General features: G+C 39.7%; 1 protein-coding gene across 1 annotated transcript; it reads left to right on the forward strand.

Annotated features, from left to right (window-relative positions):
- Positions 1 to 288: 288 nt before the first annotated feature.
- On the forward strand, positions 289 to 22,242 carry LOC133141606 (putative butyrophilin-like protein 10). Its single transcript, XM_061262170.1, has 5 exons — positions 289 to 331; positions 9,103 to 9,444; positions 9,629 to 9,917; positions 19,648 to 19,828; positions 21,937 to 22,242. Exons 1-5 carry the CDS (start codon positions 289 to 291, stop codon positions 22,240 to 22,242), a joined length of 1,161 nt encoding a protein of 386 aa, XP_061118154.1.
- The last annotated feature ends 227 nt before the right edge of the window (positions 22,243 to 22,469 follow it).

Raw genomic sequence — 22,469 nt, forward strand, 5'->3', positions numbered from 1 at the left:
ACCTCGATGGCGTGTGCGAGGGGTTAACAATGCATTCCTTTCTAACCCATCCCCCGTCAATCTCTCATCAGGGGGGCCTAGGGCCGGGTCCTCGACACTACCCAACCACCTACCTACCTATCTACCTTCCTTCCTGATAAATCCTCTGCTTTCTCCTTGTCTAAATCATGAAAAATAGGGCAGAAAAAGTGTAAAAATAAAATGCTTTGTTCACAACTTTAATGAGCTGATATGTGTGTTACTGCAGAACTCCCTGCATGGATGTGTTTCAATGTATTCCTCTACGTCATGACTGCCACAGTGGTCTTTCAGCACAACACTGAGCTACCTGGTACAGTATGATTTGATAAATGCCTTTTTATCATTGATTGTGGAGCTTGATAGACTTTGGACTGGTTTTGATTCCTATTTTATCCACATAAACAACAACAATGATTTGTCATTCCCTTTCTTTTAAATTATTTTTCTGTATCAGGAGTAACTGCATGACTAGTAAAAACCAGGATAGAGTGACATAATGACCACTACATTTAACACATCAGTCTATGTAATTAATCATTTTTGCATACTCAAACTGCCCTCCTTGCTTTTCAGATGTAGCTCATATCCTAGTGTACGGGTTTGGTTCTACCTTAAGTGTCATTAATTCAGTTGCTCTAGCAACAGAAGTGTTTCTGAAAGCAGGTGAGTACAGTAAAAACATTTTGTATCTCAATGAAAACATCTGTGGTGATTTTCCCCTTATGTGTGAGAAGTGTGTGGATACAGTGGCTTCAGAAAGTATTCAAAGTATGCATTCCCTTTTTGCACACTTTATTGTGTTGTAGATATAGTTTTAAATGGATAAAAAAAAATGTTTTAACAAAGCTACAAAGAGAGTACACAAGGACTAATCAAATCAAAGGACTAATCACACACTGACACACTCACACACTCACACACTCATCCACTCATCCACTCATCCCTACGGGCAATTTGAACTCTCCAATCAGCCTAACCTGCATGTCTTTGGACTGTGGGAGGAAACCGGAGTATCCGGAGGAAACCCACGCAGACACGGGGAGAACATGCAAACTCCGCACAGAGAGGCCCCGGCCGGCGGGGATTCGAACCCAGGACCTCCTTGCTGTGAGGCGGCAGTGCTGCCCACTGCACCATCCGTGCTGCCCCTATAACACCCCTATAATATTAAATTAATATTAAGTACGTTTCTGGAGTCCAATTGGCCTATAAAATCAGCCACATGTTGAACAAGGTATGTGACTGGGACACGCAAATTTGGTGGTAGCCACAATAAGATCCGCACAGCTGTTGGGCCCTTGAGCAAGGTCCTTAACCATGCCCTGCTCCAGGGGAGGATTGTCTCCTGCTGCTCCTGGTCTTATCATGTTATATGACGCAAATATTGGATATTTACGGGACCACGGAATTTTGAGTGCACAACCCTGTCTGTAATAAAGTTCTCAACAGCAGTAGATTACACATTTCATGCCAGTCAAGTCAGTCAGACAGAAGCCATAGGGAAGCGGGATGAAAGTATGTAGAATTATAATTTTATGCATTTAAAAAAAACTACGCACTATCGAACAGCTTGCCTTTGGTTACATGGTTAACCGTTGACCGAATGGGATGGTAAACGTTTCACTGATTCTTTTTTTTTTACATCGCTAGTGCATACTGAAGCTCAGTAGAACCACCACAAAACAGATGGCATGAGGTCCAATTCACATAAATGATCATTTGTATACAGCCATGAACATGGTAAATAGTACACATGGTAAATTGGCCAAGTCAGTATGTATGGCATGTCAAACTATATACGTGTAAAGTAAACAACTACAACACAGTACAACTATCTTGGGATAAACAAGCTGTGGTTTTGTATTTTGACCATAAATTGTCTGTCTGTAACATTATGTTTTTTTAAGGCAGGTGGCCTTCATCTTTAGACTTAAGCCTGATTTATACTTCTGCGTCGAATCTACGCAGAGGCTACGGCACGTAGTTACATTTCTGGGGAGGTGCGCATCAGGCTACGCCGTGGGCTATGGTGTAGGGAACGTAGATACGTGTAGAAGTATAAATCAGGTTTTAGAATAATATAATTTTCTTCATTGTAATCTAGTTGTGAGTTGTGGCAACATGTTGCACTGCCAATCAACAAATTCAGCTAATCAATTGATAACTGATATCTTGGATAATAATGAACAAATGAAATAAAACGCATGCATTTAACATGTTGGATTTGTGAGGGGTTTTAACTGATGCACTCATTTTCGGTATTGAGAGTGGCGAATGTTAAATGAAGGTGTTAGCCGCTAAAACAGCTGGATTTGGAAAACTTATTTTATTTAAACTGACACGAAAGTGTTAAACACTAATTGTAAATGTGACCGTCTCTGAGAAATGTCTTGTACTTGTGCTGACTCTGGAAATCACAAGGCCTGTAAGGTTTTTATTATGTATGTCTTTACAGAGAAAGGGGAGCGAACTGTGGAAGATTTTTGGTTGATCGTCTTGCCTTTTGAATCTTTATTTTTGGCCTTTTGGGTTGGTTTACAGATGTATGCATACTGTAAGTATCCTTTGGAAATATTGCTAACATTTGGTACACTTCATATATGTCCGATATTTCTCAGATATTACTCAATATTATTAAAATTGCTTAAAATTGAAGAGAACATCTTGCATGTGTTAATGCAATATTGTCATTTTGTGCTATATGTTGACCATTTTCGTCACTTTGGACTGTAGATAAGCGGAAAAGAGAAAAGTAAGTACAAACTACTTGTAATAAATTCACTTGCCTCAATTGAGTGCATTAATTTGGTCTACATAATTTTGAGCATATTCTTTGATGTTGTTTTTGGTTATTACAATATTTCAGAATAGACCATGTGAAAAGCTTCATTTTTCAAATGTTTTAGTTGACTAAGTACATTCTTAGATGTTAAATATAAAATCAAGATATAGTGAAAACCCTTCTAAATTAGGGGAATTGTGTCTGAATCTTTAATTTGCTTTCACTGTTTGTTGCAATATTGTCATTTGATTTGTCCTTAGAATAAGACATGAATTAATGCTCATTACCCAGAGCTGCCGAAGACGAGTCCAATCTCCAGCATCATCTCGGCATGATCAGGTGTCAGAGACCAAGCGGGATCTGGGGTGGGGGGGGTGGGGGGGAGGACGAGCTCAATCTGGGCCATGACTGGATCTCTCAAGATCCCAAACAAACCTCAAAATCAACCAGAAGGTACAATAGGTAATTTCGGACTTCTAACAGAGAGGAATCGCAGCAACAAACACGCTGAAATCACAACACTGTTTATCCCAACACCGTTTATCTCTGTGAATGGGCTGACCTTGAAACGCCATTGGCTGTGGTAATTAGAACCAATTTTCAACCAATGAGCTTGAATTGTTGTACAGCTATACAATGTTTTGGTACAGAGTGCCGGCCCGTCAACTGTATATTTTGAAAAACGAATTTAAGGACTGAAAACACAGGCAGAGGGTGAGTCAACATGTCAGTGAGCCTTTTTCAATGATAGGAATGGATTTACAGTGGTCTTGTAGCAATGCTTTAAAACAAATCTTACCTATTGTACCTTTTAAAATGTAGTTAATATGGTTGGAAATGACTTGAACAAAGATTTCTGCACGAGTGCAGAATTAATGTTCTGAAGTATCTTCTGTGGTCAAAGATGCCCCAATATACTCACGCATCTCACAAGTACAGCAGAAGACTCTTATCCTTGCAAAGCCATGGTGTATAAAGTACTGAAAACAGAGGAATGAATACTTATTCTTTTGGTAATAAATTTAAAATTTGAGAAATCTGCTTGGTATAGATTCTATTGAACCACTAAAAGTTTAATATTTGCCACATTTCAGGATTAAAATAAAATAAATCGCAATACTTGTATTTATTTTTATACAGTATGTGTATGTGTGTATGTATATGTGTATATGTATGTGTATGTATATATATATATATATATATATACTTTTTTTTCACTCACTCAGTGAGCACTTCATTAGGTATTTATTAGAATAATTTTTTAGACTTATGTTTTCTGCTGCTGTAGCCTATCCACTTAGAGTTATGATGCGTTGTGTGTTCAGAGATGCTCTTCTCCACACCACTGTTGTAATGTGTGGATATTTGCTTTACTGTCACCTTCCTGTCAGCTTTGACCAGTCTGGCCATTCTCCTCTCACGTCTCTCATTAACAAGACATTACTGTCTGCAGAACTGCTGCTCACTGGTTCTTTGATTTTCCATAAACTCTAGAGACTGTTGATCAGCAGTTACAGAAATACTCGTACCAGCCTGTCTGGCACCAACAATCACGCCACGGTCAAAATCACTGAGATCACATTTTTCCACTTTCGGATAGTTGATGTGAACATTAACTGAAGCTCCTGACCTCTATCTGCATGAGCGTATGCATTGCACTGCTGCCACAAGATTGGCTGATTATACACTCACTGAGCACTTTATTAGGAAAATGTTTACTTTATTACACCGACTTATTCATGTGATTATCTAATCAGCCAATTGTGTGGCAGCAGTGCAATGCACGCAATCATGTAGATACGGGTCTGGAGCTTCAGTTAATGTTCACATCTACCATCAGAATGAGGAAAAAATTTCTTTGACCATGGAATGATTGGTGGTGGCAGACAGGGTGGTTTGAGTATCTCAGAAACTGCTGATCTCCTGGGATTTTCACACACACTAGTGTCTAGAGCAGTGGTCTCCAACCCTGGTCCTGGAGAGCTACTGGGTCTGCTGCTTTTTGTTTTGACCTGAAATTCAGCTCTCTGTTGAGACCCAGGTAACCAGGTGAGGTGAGTTAACTGTGTAATCAACTGCTCTAATTGATTAATTAAGTCGGAGTAACAACAAAGACCAGCAGACCTAGTAGCCCTCCAGGACCAGGGTTGGAGACCACTGGTCTAGAGTTTGCAAAGAATGGTGCAAAAAAATCCAGTGAGCAGCAGTTCTGCAGACAGTAATGTCTTGTTGATGAGAGACGTCAGAGGAGAATGGCCAGACTGGTCAAAGCAGACAGTAGTAGAAGGTGACAGTAATGCACATAACCACACATTACGACAGTGGTGTGCAGAAGAGCATCTCTGAACACACAATGCATCATAATGCTAAGTGGATATGCTACAGCAGCAGAAGTCTAAAAAACAAATACCAAATACCTAATAAAGTGCTCACTGAGTGACATTTGATATAAACATTATAATTATCATTATAGTTCATTATGTTATTATACACACGGTAAAGTCATTCTTGGTTTCAAATGAAAAATAATAATCCTGCCACACTGACTCAAATTAAAATCCATGCGTCTGCAATTCTTCGAATATTCAGATGTTCCAACTCATCCTTTAAGTTCACATTTAGGTTTCAAACTTGTTCTTGTTCAGAAGTTTCATGTATAATTTCAATATCGTTTCTCTTTGTAGACACCAGAAGCAGAACCAGTAGAGATGGACCCTCTCTCTCCACCTGAGCAGAGTACAGTACAAAGGCAGGAGGTATTTATCTGTGAGCCAGTCTGTCCACCAGGGGGCCTTGCTGCAGTCCTGAAGATTCTAGTGTAGAAACACATCAAAGAAGTTACATTTGCGAATCATTCTTGGAAATATGTTACCCAGGCCAGTTGCTATGGTTCCATACAGCAGTGTAGGTAAGCTTCATTTTATCTCATCTAGTATTTTTGGAACGGAATGGAGTGTAGCTGGATCAAAGGTGAAAAAACAAGATCTACCATGACTGGTTCATTTAAGCAAGACAATGATCCAAAGAAAATTTCAAAATCAACCAAGAAATGGTCGACTGACTGAAAAATTTAGTTAACTCACCATGAAAATGCTCTAGACTTAAAACCAATTGACAGATTCTGTGGTCAAACATCCCCCAATAAACTCACCCATCTCATAACACACTTTAGAAGACTCAGTAGTATTATCCTTGGTAGCCATGGTGTATAAAATACCGAAAAGGTGTGAATATTTATAGCACCAGATGGAGTTACATGAGAGTACATTCAGTGCTCATGATATTTAATGTATAGGCTCGTTCATCTTCAAGGACAGGAATAATATTGTGGTGCACTGTATATTATACACGCAGCACGATTCCTGTGAAGGGGTGTTTCCTTTTAATTCCAAATTAAGTAATTTTTGAATATGTTATTATTATGTGTGCACAGAAACATTGAGTGTTAGAGGAACTCTGTTAGAGTTCATTAACACTGAATATGTAACTGTTCAGCGCACTGATCAGACTGAACTCCACGGCTGGGATGAGTTCACACCACGCTCATATACTGTCATCCTGCTTATCACATAACCTTGTCATCTGTGTTATTGTTTTAGAAATGTTTTTTTAATTTTATCTCTGTGGTTTTACAGGGAATATGAAGATGGTCTCAGTGACATGTAAAAGATCCTTTGTTGTCTGAGGACCCACAATGCACTTTGTAGTATTGTTCTTTGCTAATTGGTACACTGAATTATGACATCATTCATCTGTAAATATCAGTTCTCCCTTTGCTAATACTGCCCCATGCTCAAAACATGTTCCTGCTTTCTTTGAAATCAGGATGTTTATTTCTCAAGAACATTTCTCTCACATTCCGGTGAAAGCCTAGCTAGCGAACATAGCTTTAGTTAATGCTGTGAAAATGTTAAATTTTTGGTGATTTTTGTTGAATTCAATGACACTTTATTTTCTTTATTCTTTATTTAGGAGACGCAGTGCATTATGACACTGCGGGGTGAATGTTTGTTTTCATGAGTGTGGCAACTACAGCAGGGTGGCCTGTAGCGTAGTGAGTAAGGTAAATGACTGGGACATGCAAGGTCGGTGGTTCTAATCCCGGTGTAGCCACAATAAGATCTGCACAGCTGTTGGGCCCTTGAGCAAGGCCCTTAACCCTGCATTGCTCCAGGGGAGGATTGTCTCCTGCTTAGTCTAATCAACTGTACGTTGCTCTGAATAAGAGCGTCTGCCAAATGCCAATAATGTAATGTAATGTAAAAGCACTCCTATAGAATATTTTCCCTAGTTATTCTATGCTTACCTTATGAATCAGTATGATTATCTTATGTTATTCTGAATCAGTATGATATTCTATGTTTACCTTATGAATCAGTATGATTATCTTATGTTATTCTGAATCAGTATGATATTCTATGTTTACCTTATGAATCAGTTTGATTATCTTGTGTTATTCTATGTATCAGTATCTGTACTAATTTGCACAAACACAACACTGAAGACGTACACTGAAGTATGATATTTGCACTGTATTGTATTATTTTTATCTAACCCAAGCATTGAAGTATACTGCACTGAATTGTATTATTCCTGTTTCTCCTTAAAACACTGGAAAGAATGTTTTCTTGAAGTAAAATGTTAAGGGGGGCTTGATTAAAAGTTTCTGAGATATGGAGGAGAAGGTGTAAGACAATCGCGCTGTGTGTAAAAGGGAAATTTTGTCCAGACTTTTGTCGACCTAGTGATGAATATCAAGATGAGAGTTTCCTATTGGTTTCTGTTGTGCTGCACTACCATCAGGACTGAAGGTAAATTGTCTTTTCTTAGTAGTACAGGGATAACTGGTGTTTTAACTGGGTTTTAAAAAAATATATATGTACAGTGAGCTCCATGTTGTTTAGGTCAAATTTTTAGGAATTTGGTGCTGGATTACACAATTTTAGATTAGGGATCAAATATTTCACGTGGTTAAAGTGAAGATTCACAGCTTTTATCTTTTAGATATTTTATTATTATTATTTTATTCAATTATTTTTATTGCTATATTACTTTTTAAACATTTTGGTTTCACCATGTAGAAATGGTGTAGCACTTTGTATTCATAGTTTCCCCAATTTCAGAGCACCATGATGTTTAAGATTCAGGTGCAGGGCAGAGTGGGGTAAGTTGTTAAATGGGTTGAACACTGTTCATTTCTCTAAAACAAGAGGCACTACCTCAAAAATGTAATAGCTATTTTGCGTGACTTTGACTTCTGAGGTAAACCTCCTGTTTATATGTTGTGAAAACCACCCTATTCTGACGTGAGGATAGACATTTCTTGTTGTTCACAAAAAAACAATTTTACATTACTAAACTTTTTTAAAGGAGAGAATAAAGTGTCTTTTGATACTTTAGCTGCAGTTAAACAGCACCAAGGAGTAAAGAAAAAGGCTTTGTGTTTCCTGTTTAAAGCCTTTGCAACTGGAATTTCTAAAACTTGCGTTTCAAAAAAGAAGCCTTAAAAGTCCATTGCATGTCCATTGGAAGATCCGACACCGATCTAAGATACAGTAGATTGGTAGAAAAATGTACTATTTTATTTTCATGCAACCAAGTTTGGTGGTATTTGTTATCAGTACAGCATTAATAGTACAATGCCTACCTACTGTACATACATACATACATACAAACGCTGCAGTGGTGTATACTAAGGCCAGTTACATACGCTATGCAAGTAACACATGCAACGACACAATTAGCAAAGCAAGGGGTTCCTGCGGGGCAAAATACGTCGGGTAAATTTTCTATCGGGATGCAAGCATGGCACAATGTCAAACTTTCCGTTAGAGGCGCCTAATGTAAATACTGTGCAACGAACTACAAATAAAAAACAATAATTTTCTTTGTGAACTGCTTTGAGAAATGACTACAGAAACATTTGAGTAGCATTTGGCTGAACTGGTGCCGGCATATAAACATTTAATCACCATTAATTAAAAAATAATCCATGCCCCAGTGTTACTCATTTAGACCAGATTAGCCGAGGCTGCCACCTTGTGGCAGTGTGGGACCTTTGCCTATGTCCCAAATCTGCACTGTTGCTTGTGTTTCTTGAGTAGAGTATGCCTAGCGAGACAAATCGTAAACTATAGGAGAGCGAAATCGTAGATGAGATATTGAAATTGTGTCTATTCTTGTGGGGAGTGGTGTTATTCATGAAATACTTGTTTCTTAACTAAAACTTGACGCCAAATGTTTTGTAGGTTTTTGCACGTATTCTGGCGTATTTTCAAAGTGATCTGTTCTGGTCTCAGGTTTGTCAGTGCGAGGTCCTTCGATGCCACTACGTGTCCAGCTGGGGGCGTCTGTGACGTTGCCCTGCTCTGTGGATACCCCAATACCTCTGCGTGAGCTGGAGGTGCTGTGGACGAGGGAAGATTCTGGAAGCCTGGTGCATCTGTTCCTGGGAGGAAAGATCCGGACAGAATCACAGAGCCCAGCGTACAGCGGCAGGGCCGAGTTTTTCACTGAAGAAATCTCCAAAGGAAACTTCTCTCTGCTGCTTCGGAATGTAACCACCGAAGACAGAGGGATGTACAAGTGTGTAATTCACACTGAACAAGAGTCTAGTGAAACAAATGTGACAATAGATTCTGGTAAGTTTCCAAATCCAATTTTACGCTGTTTTTTTGTTTTTACATATACACAGTCTGAAAAGGTAGTCTCTTTACTGCATCAAAGTGGTTAAATTTTCCATTGTCTTAGCTTACAGGCACAACGGCGTAAGAAGGTAAAATATTAAAATCTAATTAAAATGAAAAAGTTACTCATGTTTTTCAGAACGGCTGGTGGTGACTGGTGCAGACGTGCCCGTATTTGCATATGCTGGTGAAGATGTGATTCTGAACTGCTCAGTGGACACCCATGTTCCTCTCGGAGAGTTAGAAGTAGAGTGGATGAAGACAAATGAAGAAATCCTGGTGCTGCTGTTTATGGAGGGGCGGTACAGACCGGAGTCACAGCCTGAGAGATTCAGAGGGCGTGCTGAGTTCTTCAGTGAGGAGATTCCCAAAGGCAACTTCTCAATGAAACTGAGGGATATAAAAACTGAAGACAGAGGGGAATTCATGTGCATAGTCCACACAAACAAAGAATCAATCAATGCAAGGACATACGTACAAAAACTGGGTATGTACAACAAAGCAAGTAGACAGACTGATGGATGACTGATGCCTTAGTCTCCAAAAACACCCACAAGCCTCGGGTTCTTTTTAATGTTTTTAATTCCCTTATTAACCCCCGTGATGTATCCTCCATCATATCTTCACCCACACTCTGTGAACATTTTCTTAAATTTTTCATTGAGAAGGTCTCTACTCTTAGGCTAGCCCACACGAGTGTTAACACATTGAGTGTTACCATTGACCCTGCTCCATCTCTGTGCTCTGCCATTTTTGACCAGTTTGAGCCTATATCCCTCCCCTCGCTCTCAGATATAATTAAGCATCTGCGGCCTACATATTGCCCCTCAGACAGCATCCCCTCTCGTCTTCTCAAAGAAGTTTTTGATTCAGTTGGTGCTGCATCCAAACATGCTGTAGTGCAACCACTGCTCAAAAAGAAAAATCTTGACCCCTTGGTTCTCTCTAACTTTAGTTAGTTAGTTATCTCCAAGTTACCTTTTTCGTCTAAAGTATTGGAGAAAGCAGTTTTTATTCAGTTACAATCATTTTTAGATGACATCTGTGAAAAGTTTCAGTCTGGTTTTAAACCTTGGTACAGTACTGAAACTGCCCTTTTACGAGTTTTTAATGATCTGATAATAACTACAGACTCTGGTGAGCCTGCTATCCTGGTGCTCTTAGACTTGACAGCGGCATTTGACACCGTGAATCATGAGATTCTTTTATCTCGCCTTGAACACTGTGTGGGTATTAAGGGGGCTGCCTTGGAGTGGTTTCGGTCGTACCTATTGGACAGGAGTTTCTCTGTCCATGTGGGAGATTACTCCTCAGATACAGCCCCACTCACTTGTGGAGTCCCCCAGGGCTCTATTCTAGGTCCTATTTTATTTTCTTTATATATGCTGCCCCTGGGGTCAATTTTCAGGAAGCATACGCTTTCTTTCCATTGCTATGCTGATGATGTACAGATTTACTTACCTGTAAAATCTCAATGCAAGAAGTCACTGCAGCTTTTACTTGCATGTCTTAAAGACTTAAAAAACTGGATGGATGCTAACTTCCTGCATTTAAATGAAAATAAGACAGAGGTCATTATGTTTGGACATCCAGCTCAATTGGAGGACATTGTTGGTGCTTTGGGCCCCTGGCCCCCAAAAATGTTCCTGCAGCGAAAAGCCTTGGTTTCACCTTTGACAGTGCCTTTAAACTTGAGAAGCAAATTAGTGCTGTTGTCAAAGCTGCCTTTTTTCAGTTAAGACAAATAGCCAAGGTCAAGGCCTATCTTTCTCAAAAAGATTTGGAAAGAGTGGTCCATGCTTTTATAACATCTCGGCTGGACTACTGCAATTCTCTATATATAGGCTCTCTCTGCCATCTGCAGCTAGTGCAGAACGCTGCTGCCCGCCTTCTGACTGGCAAAAAGAAACCGGAGCATATTACACCAGCACTGTCATCCCTACATTGGCTTCCTGTCCGTTACAGAATAAATTTTAAAATTTTATTATTTGTTTTTAAGGCAATGAATGGTCTAGCACCTACGTACTTGTCTGAACTCCTCAATATGTATACCCCAGCTAGATCACTTAGATCATGCAATCAGCAACTTTTGGATGTCCCTATGTCGAGGAGAGCTAGGAGGGGTGACCGGGCCTTTGAGGTAGCTGGCCCCAAGTTGTGGAACAGCCTACCGCCACATATTAAATCTGCCCAAAACATAGATGTTTTTAAATCCTTGTTAAAAACCTACCTTTTTAGTGAGGCCTTTATGTCAGACATAAATGGGAAATCCAGATAATGTACATGTATTTCATTTTATTTCATTTCATTTCATTTCATTTCATTTCATTTCATTTCATTTCTTTTTATCTCATTTTATTTCATTTTATCTTTAATTTTATTGCCTGGTTTTGTACAGCACTTTGGTCAACCATGGTTGTTTTAAATGTGCTTTATAAATAAAGTTTATTATTATTATTATTATTACTCTTACACACAATTTCACTCCAAATAAAATGGAAAGAAAACGGAGAATGTAGTGTATTAATAGTGAATCAAGCATTTGAAAACATATATATAACATGTATATATATTTGCCTCCAATATGGTTTGTCATTAATGTCTAACATTTCAAAATCGCAAGATATCATTAAACATTTTTAGTCAGGTGTTAAATCTGTAAATAATGTCATTGCTAGAAATCCATTGCTTTCAAATTGCCAGTAGTGATTGTTACATCAGCATTAAACACTAGAAGAACATTCTAATCACATGCTGCATGTGAGATTTCTTCACCTTAAAGGGATATTTTACTTTGGTATAAAACAATTAAAATGTAATTTTGTGGAGATTACTCCATTATGTTTGAAGAGCATGAATAGAAGAAACATCAGCTGCCCCTGCTGATCCAGGTTGTCTGGCTCAAAATTCATTTACAGGATATTGCCAAAAGTAATAGTTTTAATGAGCAAACTAACTTCGGAGGGTAATAGATTGAGAAAAGAAATAATGTAAAATATGTTTGCGCGGCATGGATGGTGCAGTGGGTAGCACTGCCACCTCACAGCGAGGAGGTCCTGGGTTCAAATCCCTGTTGGCCGGGGCCTCTCTGTGCGGAGCTTGTATGTTCTCCCCGTGTTTGTGTGGGTTTCCTCTGGGTACTCCGGTTTCCTCCTACAGTCCGAAGACATGCAGGTTAGGCTGATTGGAGAGTCTGTTCAGAATAAGATGATGGTTGAATGTATATTTGTTTGCCTTATAAAAGTAAAAGCATATAAACATAACCTCTGATGCTCTGTGGGGGGCGACATGAGGTCAGGAGGTAAGAGTGGTTGTCAGGCAGTCGGAGGGTTCCTGGGTTTAACCCCCCACCGTGGGTGTGTAGAAGTGGGTATTTCCCCAATTGCTCCCAGCGATCTGGCTGGTGCCAGTTGGTGTGAGTGTGTGAGTGTGTGAGTGTGTGTGTGTGAGTATGTGTGAATGCATCAATTGCAATCAATCTGTACCAAGTGCTTTGGATGCAATAACATCATAACAGGAGGGAGTTACCAAACATGTAAAACATACGGCTCCGGGTTAGGGAGTCGACATTTGCGTAGAATGAAGACGTATGTCAGGGTGGGAGGTAATACCCCTGGTCACCACCTGAGGGCTGAGGATCATTGATTTCACCTGATCCTCATTTACTTCAGGGGAATTACCTCCCGGGAGACTATTTAAACCCAGTCCTGCCTTCAGTTCAGTGCTTGTGTATTTAACTGTTCACTCTTATACCAAGCCGGTAAAAGCACAGGGTAGACTCTTGCTCTATGAGTCCGGTATTGTGCTGGTATTATTGTGATTGCTATTACGGGTAAGGTTGGCGTGCAGTTGGTCGCTCTTGTTCACTGGCGCCTTCCTTTAAGGTTCTTTGTTCTTTTTATTTGAGACTCGTGGGTAGAGGGACGGTGTCCCCGGTAACTGTATTTTTGTTTGTCTTTTATTCCCGAGCTGCGTCTCGTGGGTTTTATTTTATTGTGCCTAGCATTTTTTTCGCTTGGTTGTATTTTCTTTTCGGGATTTCCTCAGTCCACTACTTCACTGAGGGTTCACAAGCACCAAGTTTGGTTTGCTATTTCGCCCAGTTTTAAAGGGTTGTTTTATTTTCTCCTCAGCCAGTTTTTGGGCTTCTTTTCTGTTTAGTTATTCTGAGTCGCCTTCGGGTTTGTTTTTGTTCCTCCCTCTGTCTCGGGAGAAGGAAAGTATTCAGTTCCGTTGTGTTTTGGGAGTATTAGTGGCGAACACGTTCGCGTGTGCGCTTTTTGAAGGGGTTTTCTCCTAGTCGCAACTGGCTCTCCGTCACCCCCAACATAACAACGTAGTGATAGTCAGAGACTATAGGGAGGCGAAGTTATAGAACAGTGCAGAAACACTAAGAGATTGTGTTAGTGAATTAGTTACGTGAATACTTCTAAACTACCCAATAAAAGTGACTGTTAGTTAGTTATTTAGTAAGACAGACAGTAAGTGTATTAATCGGATTAGTATTGTACAATATCTAGATTAGTAGTAGTTAGTAAGAATAGTGCTTTACAACATTTAACTACCAAGAGAAGCAGGAAGTAAGAATCGCGAGTTTGGAAGGAATGTTGAAAACCCGAAACTACCGTATAGTGGGACACGCAGACAGGGGAGTGACTAGGCTGGTAAACATTCAGATGCAGACATAACAGGGGATGACAAATGAGAACTGTAATGGAAAACGATAACCAAGGATGTATGAAAAATGAATAAATAACAAGAATAAACATAAATACAAACAGTACAGATACAGAAACATTACAGCCTCTCTGTGTGGAGTACACCCTGGACAGGTCGCCAGTCCATCGCAGGGCACACACACCATTCACTCACACTCATGCCCACGGGCAATTTAGACTCTCCAATCAGCCTAACCTGCATGTCTTTGGACTGTGGGAGGAAACCGGAGTACCCAGAGGAAACTCGCACGAACACGGGGAGGACCTGCAAACTCTGCACAGAGAGGCCCCAGCCGATCAGGATTCAAACCCAGGACCTCCTTGCTGTGAGGCGGCAGTGCCACCCACTGCACCATGCAATTTGCATTAATTTGATTATTATTTGAAACCAGTTTTGCAGGCTCTGTTGGAGAGGCCTATGTTTGCAGTACTATAAATCTCATGAGGATCCTTGTGATATTTCAGATGTCTCCATACATGAAGTCACTTTCTGGTACGTTTTATTTTTATAATGCAGTATTTTGTGAAAATAATCACAAAATTATTTATTACTGGTCGAAGTCTATTTATTTATTTCTGGCTCCTATATAACACAGGATTTTATGTCCATATATGGTACCAGAAGACAGAATGTATTCTTAGCTTAAAAATGAAAGCTTGTCAATTTGTTTCTCACACTCAATGAGACATTCTGTTTAGTCAGCCCAAGTCTATTCAATTTCTTGTGATTACAAAATTCTTATCTGGATAAAAGTAGCTGGAGTGAAACTGTTCCAACTTGCCCCAGCTATGGGGAAAGTGGAAACAGCTGGGGTAAGTTCAAACAAAGTCCAAAATGTCAGAAAACATGTCAGAAAGAATGCTTTGTTTTAATACAAGTGAAAGGTTGGTGAATCAAGCATTTCTTACTGTTGACATTTTTAAACTGATAATTGTCCTGCAGCTAGAAATGGTCTATATTTTGTGTACTCCAACCGCATTTGGCAACATTAATATGTAATGAATGCCTGGGAGGAAATTGATAAGAGCGAGTGCTAAGCAGGACCGAATAAGTGCGTGGTACACATGGAATATGTAAGGAATAATGCACAAGGTGGTCATTACACAGTTTTAAAGCATGATGCGGGGCGAAGAACCACCCAATGCCAAGCCCAGGTGTGTGCCTACTTAATCAGTAGGCGTGGTCCTCCGTTTGGCTTGCCTCTCTCTCACAAACCCAGCCCCACCTGCCACGCTCCCCTTCTCAGACCCCACCTGTTTAAACTATTTCTTCTCTTTTATCTCAAACACATTTGTTTTTTCATATACCATATAGTATACAGTACTGTGCAGAATTCTTAGGCACCCGTATAACATTGTGTACAGATAGGATTATTTCAAAAATAATTCAATGAAAGGTCATAAATAAACGTACTATACATTTTACATTACATTTGAGTCATTTGGCAGAATAGTTAAAAACTTACTCAAATCAATTTTTTTTGTGACCACCCTTTGGCGTTAAAACTGCATCACTTCTCTGAGATAGCCAATGCTGTCCTACAGTTCTATAAGACAATCAGCAGGGAGCTTGTTCCAAGCATATTGGAGAACTTGCCGCAGTTCTTCTGCAGATTTTGGTTGGCTCCTTGCTTCTGATCTCAGACAGCCTTCATCAAGTTTTTATGTAAAAAGTAGTCAATTGCTTACAGTAATATGTTACTTTTTTTAATTAAATGCAAAAATATCTCTGTAACAATTTAATCTTTTGGAAAATTAATATTTAGAAATCTCAAATGTGTTCTTTTACACGGACACACACAAATATATATATGTATAATACTAGGGTGCCTAAGACTTCTGCACAGTACTGTATATATATCACACTTTTTAAGTCACAGTGGCTAAAAGTGTCTGTTGAATGAATAAATTCTATTCATGCTGTGGTTTCTGGTAGAGAATCAAGGCTTCCGCATGTGTTTTTGAAACTTTCAAGAACATAATAGTCAAAAAGTAGAGTCATGTGTCATCCAGATTGACAGTCTTGATTGTTTGTCCCAATTCCCAGCGATGTGTTTTGTAAATAAATACCGGTCATGTCAGGGTTGGGTGTGGACTGTGGACAGGCACGGCTAGGCGCGGCTAAGGCTCGGAGCAGGTTACGATGACAGCTCTCCCCAATGACGTAACCCTCAAATTCAAAATAACTTCCTTCGTCTGGCAATTCTTTGGACGAGAGAGAGGCCGGTGTTCAAATCTCACCTCGGTCTCAAGCAAATCTCCAACTCGTTACACTAGCAACTAGCAACAGAACATGAAACTTTAGGAACCTTTCTAGTTGTGTTAGGAGAGCTCTGTTTCGGGCTCTGGCTGTCTCCAACCAGGGAAATACAGCAACATCATGAACACTGCATACTACTGTTAAAATGACTGGTTTCTTTTTGCAGGTGCACATTATAACATGTTCACAAACTTGGCACTGCCTTTGGAGAATTTTGGCATTTCAACTGGGTTAAATTCTGTACTGTACATACTGCACAAAATACTGTTGGTTCTCGATCACAGGATCTAAAAAGTGAGTAGCCAACTTATTCACATGATTTTAGCATTTTAAACATTTCTCATTTCTCTTTCCTTATGGCTTTGCTGTAGACCAGATGTGTATTACACCACTTTTGGTTCAGAGATGTAATGTGGGGTAGCAGTAGAACCCTGACCTGCCTGTGTACCTAAATCAACATGACTGTATTTTCTGTTTCTCAGTGTTTAGCTGGTAAGAGTGATTTCATGTTCTGGGTTAGAAAGGGAACTGGCTGCACTATGCACAAGGTGGGAACTGTACTGTTAATTGTACTGCAAAATAAATAAATAAATAAAAGTGGTTTTTTTTAAACATTTCAATTTAGCTAATTTTGTGGGCTCGCATTTATGTTCAAATAAGTGGTTCTCCTGAGGTATGTGACATACCACACCCAAGATAGAATAAGAAACATAATTGTTGGAATCTGCTTTGGAATCATCGTATTGTATGGTTTGTCTACAATTGTTTGTACAGGTAAGGCTATACTTTACAAAGCTTCAAAAGGAATTCATTGCTGTTCCTTGTCATGCGTAACGTATACATTGTGTGTACAATCAGTGTTTTCTTGCAGGTGTCAAGTGAGACGTGTGGTGATACACTGTTCCTGAGTGTTTCTCTGGCTGAAGTGGACCGTTTTTGTGGAAATACTCTTTCTGATATACACACATGATGGAGCTTTTTTCTCAACGCGTAAGTTACCTTTTAGAATAAACATAAACCAAGCATGAACAGTACCAAGCATGTGCCGATGCACAGAAACATAAGCACTCAGGCTGTCACAACGGCATGGCTCATCCAACGCAGTGAATAAAATCCCCAGCATCCATAGGGTCAGAGGGTCAGAATGCAGCCATGGAGGACCATTTAAGAGTGGATTTAAGAGTGTTTCAAAGCCAGGGATTCGTTTTTATTTTGTGTGTGCTATAGCTCCACCGCTCTCTCTGTGTGGAGAGCCTTGTAGTATATCATTAATGTAGGAATATGAGAAAGGGGTCTTTATCACTGTGGTACATGTCTTAGATTGTATTTAGGATTGGAGTTTCTGAAGTGTGCGGTTGCCCAACATGCTGCACATCGGAGCGCTCAGTGAAGGGTGTTGGGGGCTCCATAATGGTGTGCATATGTGGGGCATTTATCCATCATTGATTAAGTGCTCCCGCACCCTTAGAAGGCACGGGTAATGGCAGTCTAATGGTACATCTTCCATTTGAGTTCTGGTTTTTGATTACTAGCTGTACATGAAACAAGACTGTTCTTCTGTTTGTTGCATTTTTCCGTCGCAAATATATGAATTCAGTGTAAATACTTTACAATTGAGTTAGTGTGTTAATAACTAGCCGTATATTTGACCTCGTTTCAGAAAAGGATGAAAGTATTTGGTATTTCTTGCTGACATATTAATGTTCAGCGAATCCTTCTTGATCAAAGAAGTTTGGTCTTGGTCGGTCTTTCCCATTGTATTTATAATTTAGCATACTTTAAGAAATATAACTTAAGAAAAATAAGTGTATGACCAGAAAAATAATTTAAAACAATGGGAAGATGCTACATGCTAAATGTTACGTCCCTCTGGTGTCTAGGGGTCCACAATGCGGCATTACTGCAGTCCTCAAGATGACATCTTGCACAGTTTCTAGTTAAGACGTTAAGAGGTTTAATTTGCAAAGCATCCTGGGAAATGTGGAACAGAGCATACGTTATTGGTCCACACACATCAGAGATCAAAGAACAAGAATCTGAATCTGGGCCACAACAGGATCAAAATTTTAAAAAATTAATAATCCTTGGCAAACTTATTTATCAACCAAGAAATAGTTCACTGGATGAAAAATGAATGTTGCAAATGTCATCTTAGTCTGCAGACTTCAACTCTAACTTTTCAATTTGAACTGCAGAGAGCAATAAAGTTCCGCAGAATGAAGGTTCTGAAGGATCTTGACAGATTCTGTGGTGAAAGATCCTCCCTGTGTCCACACATCTCATGAAGCACTGCACACTCGGTAGTGTTATTACTGAATGTCAGGTATTAAAGGAACAATAGGTAAGATTTTTGTGCTAAAACATTGTTACAAGACCATTGTACATCCCTTCCTGTCATTGAAAAAGGCTCACTGACATGTTGACTCACCCTCTGTCTGTGCTTATAGTCCTTAAATTCGGGCTTCAAAATATGCAGTTGATGGGCCGGTACTCTGTACCAAAACATTGTATAGCTGTACAATAATTCAAGCTCATTGGTTGAAAATTGGTTCCAATTGCCACAGCCAAAGGTGTTTCAATGTCGGTACATTCACAGAGAAGGGGGAGGGATAAACAGTGTTGTGGTTTGAGAGTGTTTGTCGCTGCAATTCCTCTCTTGACCGTTAGAAGTTCGAAATTACCCATTGTACCTTTAAATATGAAATACTAAACTTCATCGCAGATCATGTTGATTTGTCTAACTGACATGGTGCAGGGTGGATCTTGGGGTGGGGCTACACTCTTCTTTAGCCCTTGGCCACTGCTGAGCCGAGGAGGTACAAAACCTCTCCTTTAAGTAATTATGTTTTATTTGTGGCTTCTTTCTTGGTGCAGTGTTAGGGAGATTAACCAATAAATTAAATTTATGTGATGAATGTTTTAAAGAAAAATATGTGTTATTGACTACCCACTACTACAGCTACTACAAAGAGTAGCGACATAATACAATTCAAATAAAATAAAAATCCTTTCATTTCTTGGTTTGCCTAATTGAGGGTGTCTAATTCAAGTGCTGAGTGGTGATGGTACTGAGTAATTTGTGACTTCATTATGTTGTTAATCAGGGATTTAAAATGATGTAAAACAAGTCAAAACCAAAAATCAGTTTAAAGGGATGTTGTCTGTCTCATCATTTTTCAGCTCAGGAGCCACCACTGTCTTTAGCAAGGCTTCCAACGGCGGGGGGGGGGGGGGGGATGTCCGCCTCAGAGCCTGTCCATCCAGACACAGCCAGAGGGACCTGAAGGACTGCAACTCCCAGCATGCACTGAGGCCTGTCAGACCCGTGCCTGAAGATCAGCAGCTCCCAGCATGCACTGAGGTACGTCAGACCTGCGCCACGGACAGCTATATGCATGCCACATGGGATTGCACACCAATTAAACAATTCTGGCGGGACATCACAGACAACCCCTTCCTTCTTTTAATAAATAATAATAATAATACATTTTATTTGAAGTGGCGCCTCTCTAGACACTCAAGGTCACCTTACATTGGGCAAAATACAAAATAAACATGGTAAAAACATGATACAAAATATCCCATTTAAAATCATCAACAAAAATAGAAACCATGATACAATATATCCAATTAAAAATAATTTACAATGAACATACAATTCATATCAAACCAACAGACAGCAGACAGAGATAGACACAAGAACATGTAAAGGGAAGGAAACAGTCAGGGGTATGCAAGAGTAAACAGATGAGTTTTGAGAAGTTTTTTGAAAGATGACAGTGACTCTGCATGGCGGATGTGTATGGGTAGAGAGTTCCAGAGCCTGGGTGCTGTAGAGCTGAATGCTCGAGCACCCATAGCAGAGAGTCGGGTGGTGGGGATAGACAGGAGGCCAGCTGAGGAGGAGCGGAGAGTGTGAGTTGTGGTGTAGTTGTGAAGAAGGTCAGAGAGATAAGGGGGTGCAAGGGTGTTTGGGCTGCCACATCCCACTCTCCCCTCCACTCTGCGTATTTGGAGACTTATCCAACATAAACGTAAACAACAGATCCAGCAGGATACTCTCCTGCCCTAATCATCGCCAAGAAAACTATGCTCATGAATTGGACATCAAGGAACACAATCAATATTACACTTAGTTTTTCCATTGATATGTATTCAATATCTGCCTCAATTTAAAAAAACAAACCGCTGACTTTGACATAATCTGGAATCCATTCATTGATTCCAAAAATTTGTAACCTCTGCACCAATTTCACACATTACAGTTTTACTTTTTTATTTTTTTCATGTTTCTTTTTTATTGTGTGTGTGTGTGTGTGTGTGTGTGTGTGTGTGTGTGTGTGTGTGTCATCCATAATAAACATCCCTGTTATCATTATCTTTATTATATTGAATTTCCTTATTATTATTTTTTTCGTCCTCTCTGGTTGTTTGCGGTTTGTTTTATTTAGTTTGTTTGGTTCTTTTTGAATGTCTGATTATTTGTGGCCCTGTATTGCACTTTATTGCACAATAAAAAATGTTTAAACAAAAAAGGCCCCCAACCCCACATTGCTCCAGGGGGGATTGGCCCCACTAAATCTAATTCACTGCCAATCGTTTTGGATAAAAGCACCGGATAAATAACACATTCTATTATTTAAATGATAGTCTAATCATGCCTCACTTCTAGTTTATGACATGCCGATGACAACTTTACTGACTTGGCCTATGCTTATGCCGATGCTAAAATTGCTCAGCTGTTCCCTAGTTATTCCAGTTGTTCAAGTATACACCCAGCTTTACTTCCTGCTCATCGGTCTGCAGGTATACTAGTTTTGTGTGTGTGTGTGTGTGTGTTACATGTACTAAAGGCGCGGGAGCCATACAAGTGAAAGTATAAGTTAATATAATATTTTTGTCTTGCGTTATTGGAAGGTCCCTAATTCGTTTGTATTAGCCTCGCTAAATTATAATACTCCACGCATTTTGGCCAGGCTTATGTAGACCTAATGATGAAGATCAAGATGAGAGTTCTCTCGTGGTTTCTGTCGCTGATTTGCGCTATCAGGACTGAAGGTAATTGACATGTCACAGTACGGCGATATCTGGTGTTTCATAAGAAAAATATGTCAGGTTTAAACGAATTTTTTGGAATTAATCATATCTGTAAGTCGACAGAGTATTAACCTACGGATTTAAAAACGTTTCTATTCCGACATTATTATTTCCGAAATAATTCAGTTTCATAATTCATTTTTCATTATTTTCCTGTTTGTTTATTCCTCAATTAACAGAACAAATGTAGCCTATTGCTATGTGACATATATTCTAAATAATTTTTCGTTTCATAACGTGCTAATGAAATAAAACGAATACCAAGGAATTTCTAGGTTTTTGCAGTGCACGCATTCTGACGGAATTTCAAAGTGATCTGTTCTGGTCTCAGGTTTTTCCGTGCGAGGTCCTGCGATGCCACTACGTGTCCAGCTGGGAGCGTCTGTGACGTTGCCCTGCTCTGTGGATACCCCAATACCTCTGCATGAGCTGGAGGTGCTGTGGATGAGGGATTCTGGAAGCCTGGTGCATCTGTTCCTGGGAAGAGAGAGTCGGCCAGAATCACAGAGCCCAGCGTACAGCGGCAGGGCCGAGTTTTTCACTGAAGAAATCTCCAAAGGAAACTTCTCTCTGCTGCTTAGGAATGTAACCACCGAAGACAAAGGAATGTACAAGTGTGTAGTTCACACTGAACAAGAGTCTAGTGAAGCAAATGTGACAATAGATACTGGTAAGTAGCCCCACCACCTTTTATACATGCGGTGTAACATTTTGAGAAGTATAATAATGATAATTTGTTATTTAGCTGACATTTTTATCCAAAGCAACTTACAGTTGACTAAGCAGAGGACAATGCCCCCTGTAGCAATGCGGGGTTAGGGCCTTGCTCAAGTGCCCAACAGCAGCATGGATCTTATTGTGGCTACACTGGGGCTTACTGTGGCTACATTAGGCTACAGGCTACT

Source organism: Conger conger, chromosome 12 (assembly GCF_963514075.1).
Source record: "Conger conger chromosome 12, fConCon1.1, whole genome shotgun sequence".
In the NCBI taxonomy this organism is placed as follows: domain Eukaryota; kingdom Metazoa; phylum Chordata; class Actinopteri; order Anguilliformes; family Congridae; genus Conger; species Conger conger.

Coding starts and splice junctions, on each gene's coding strand:
- LOC133141606 (XM_061262170.1), top strand. CDS start 289: ATGACTGCCACAGTGGTCTTTCAGCACAACACTGAGCTACCTG. Junction 9,445..9,628: donor AAATGTGACAATAGATTCTG/GTAAGTTTCCAA, acceptor CATGTTTTTCAG/AACGGCTGGTGGTGACTGGT. Junction 9,918..19,647: donor GAAGACAGAGGGGAATTCAT/GTGCATAGTCCA, acceptor ATCATTTTTCAG/CTCAGGAGCCACCACTGTCT.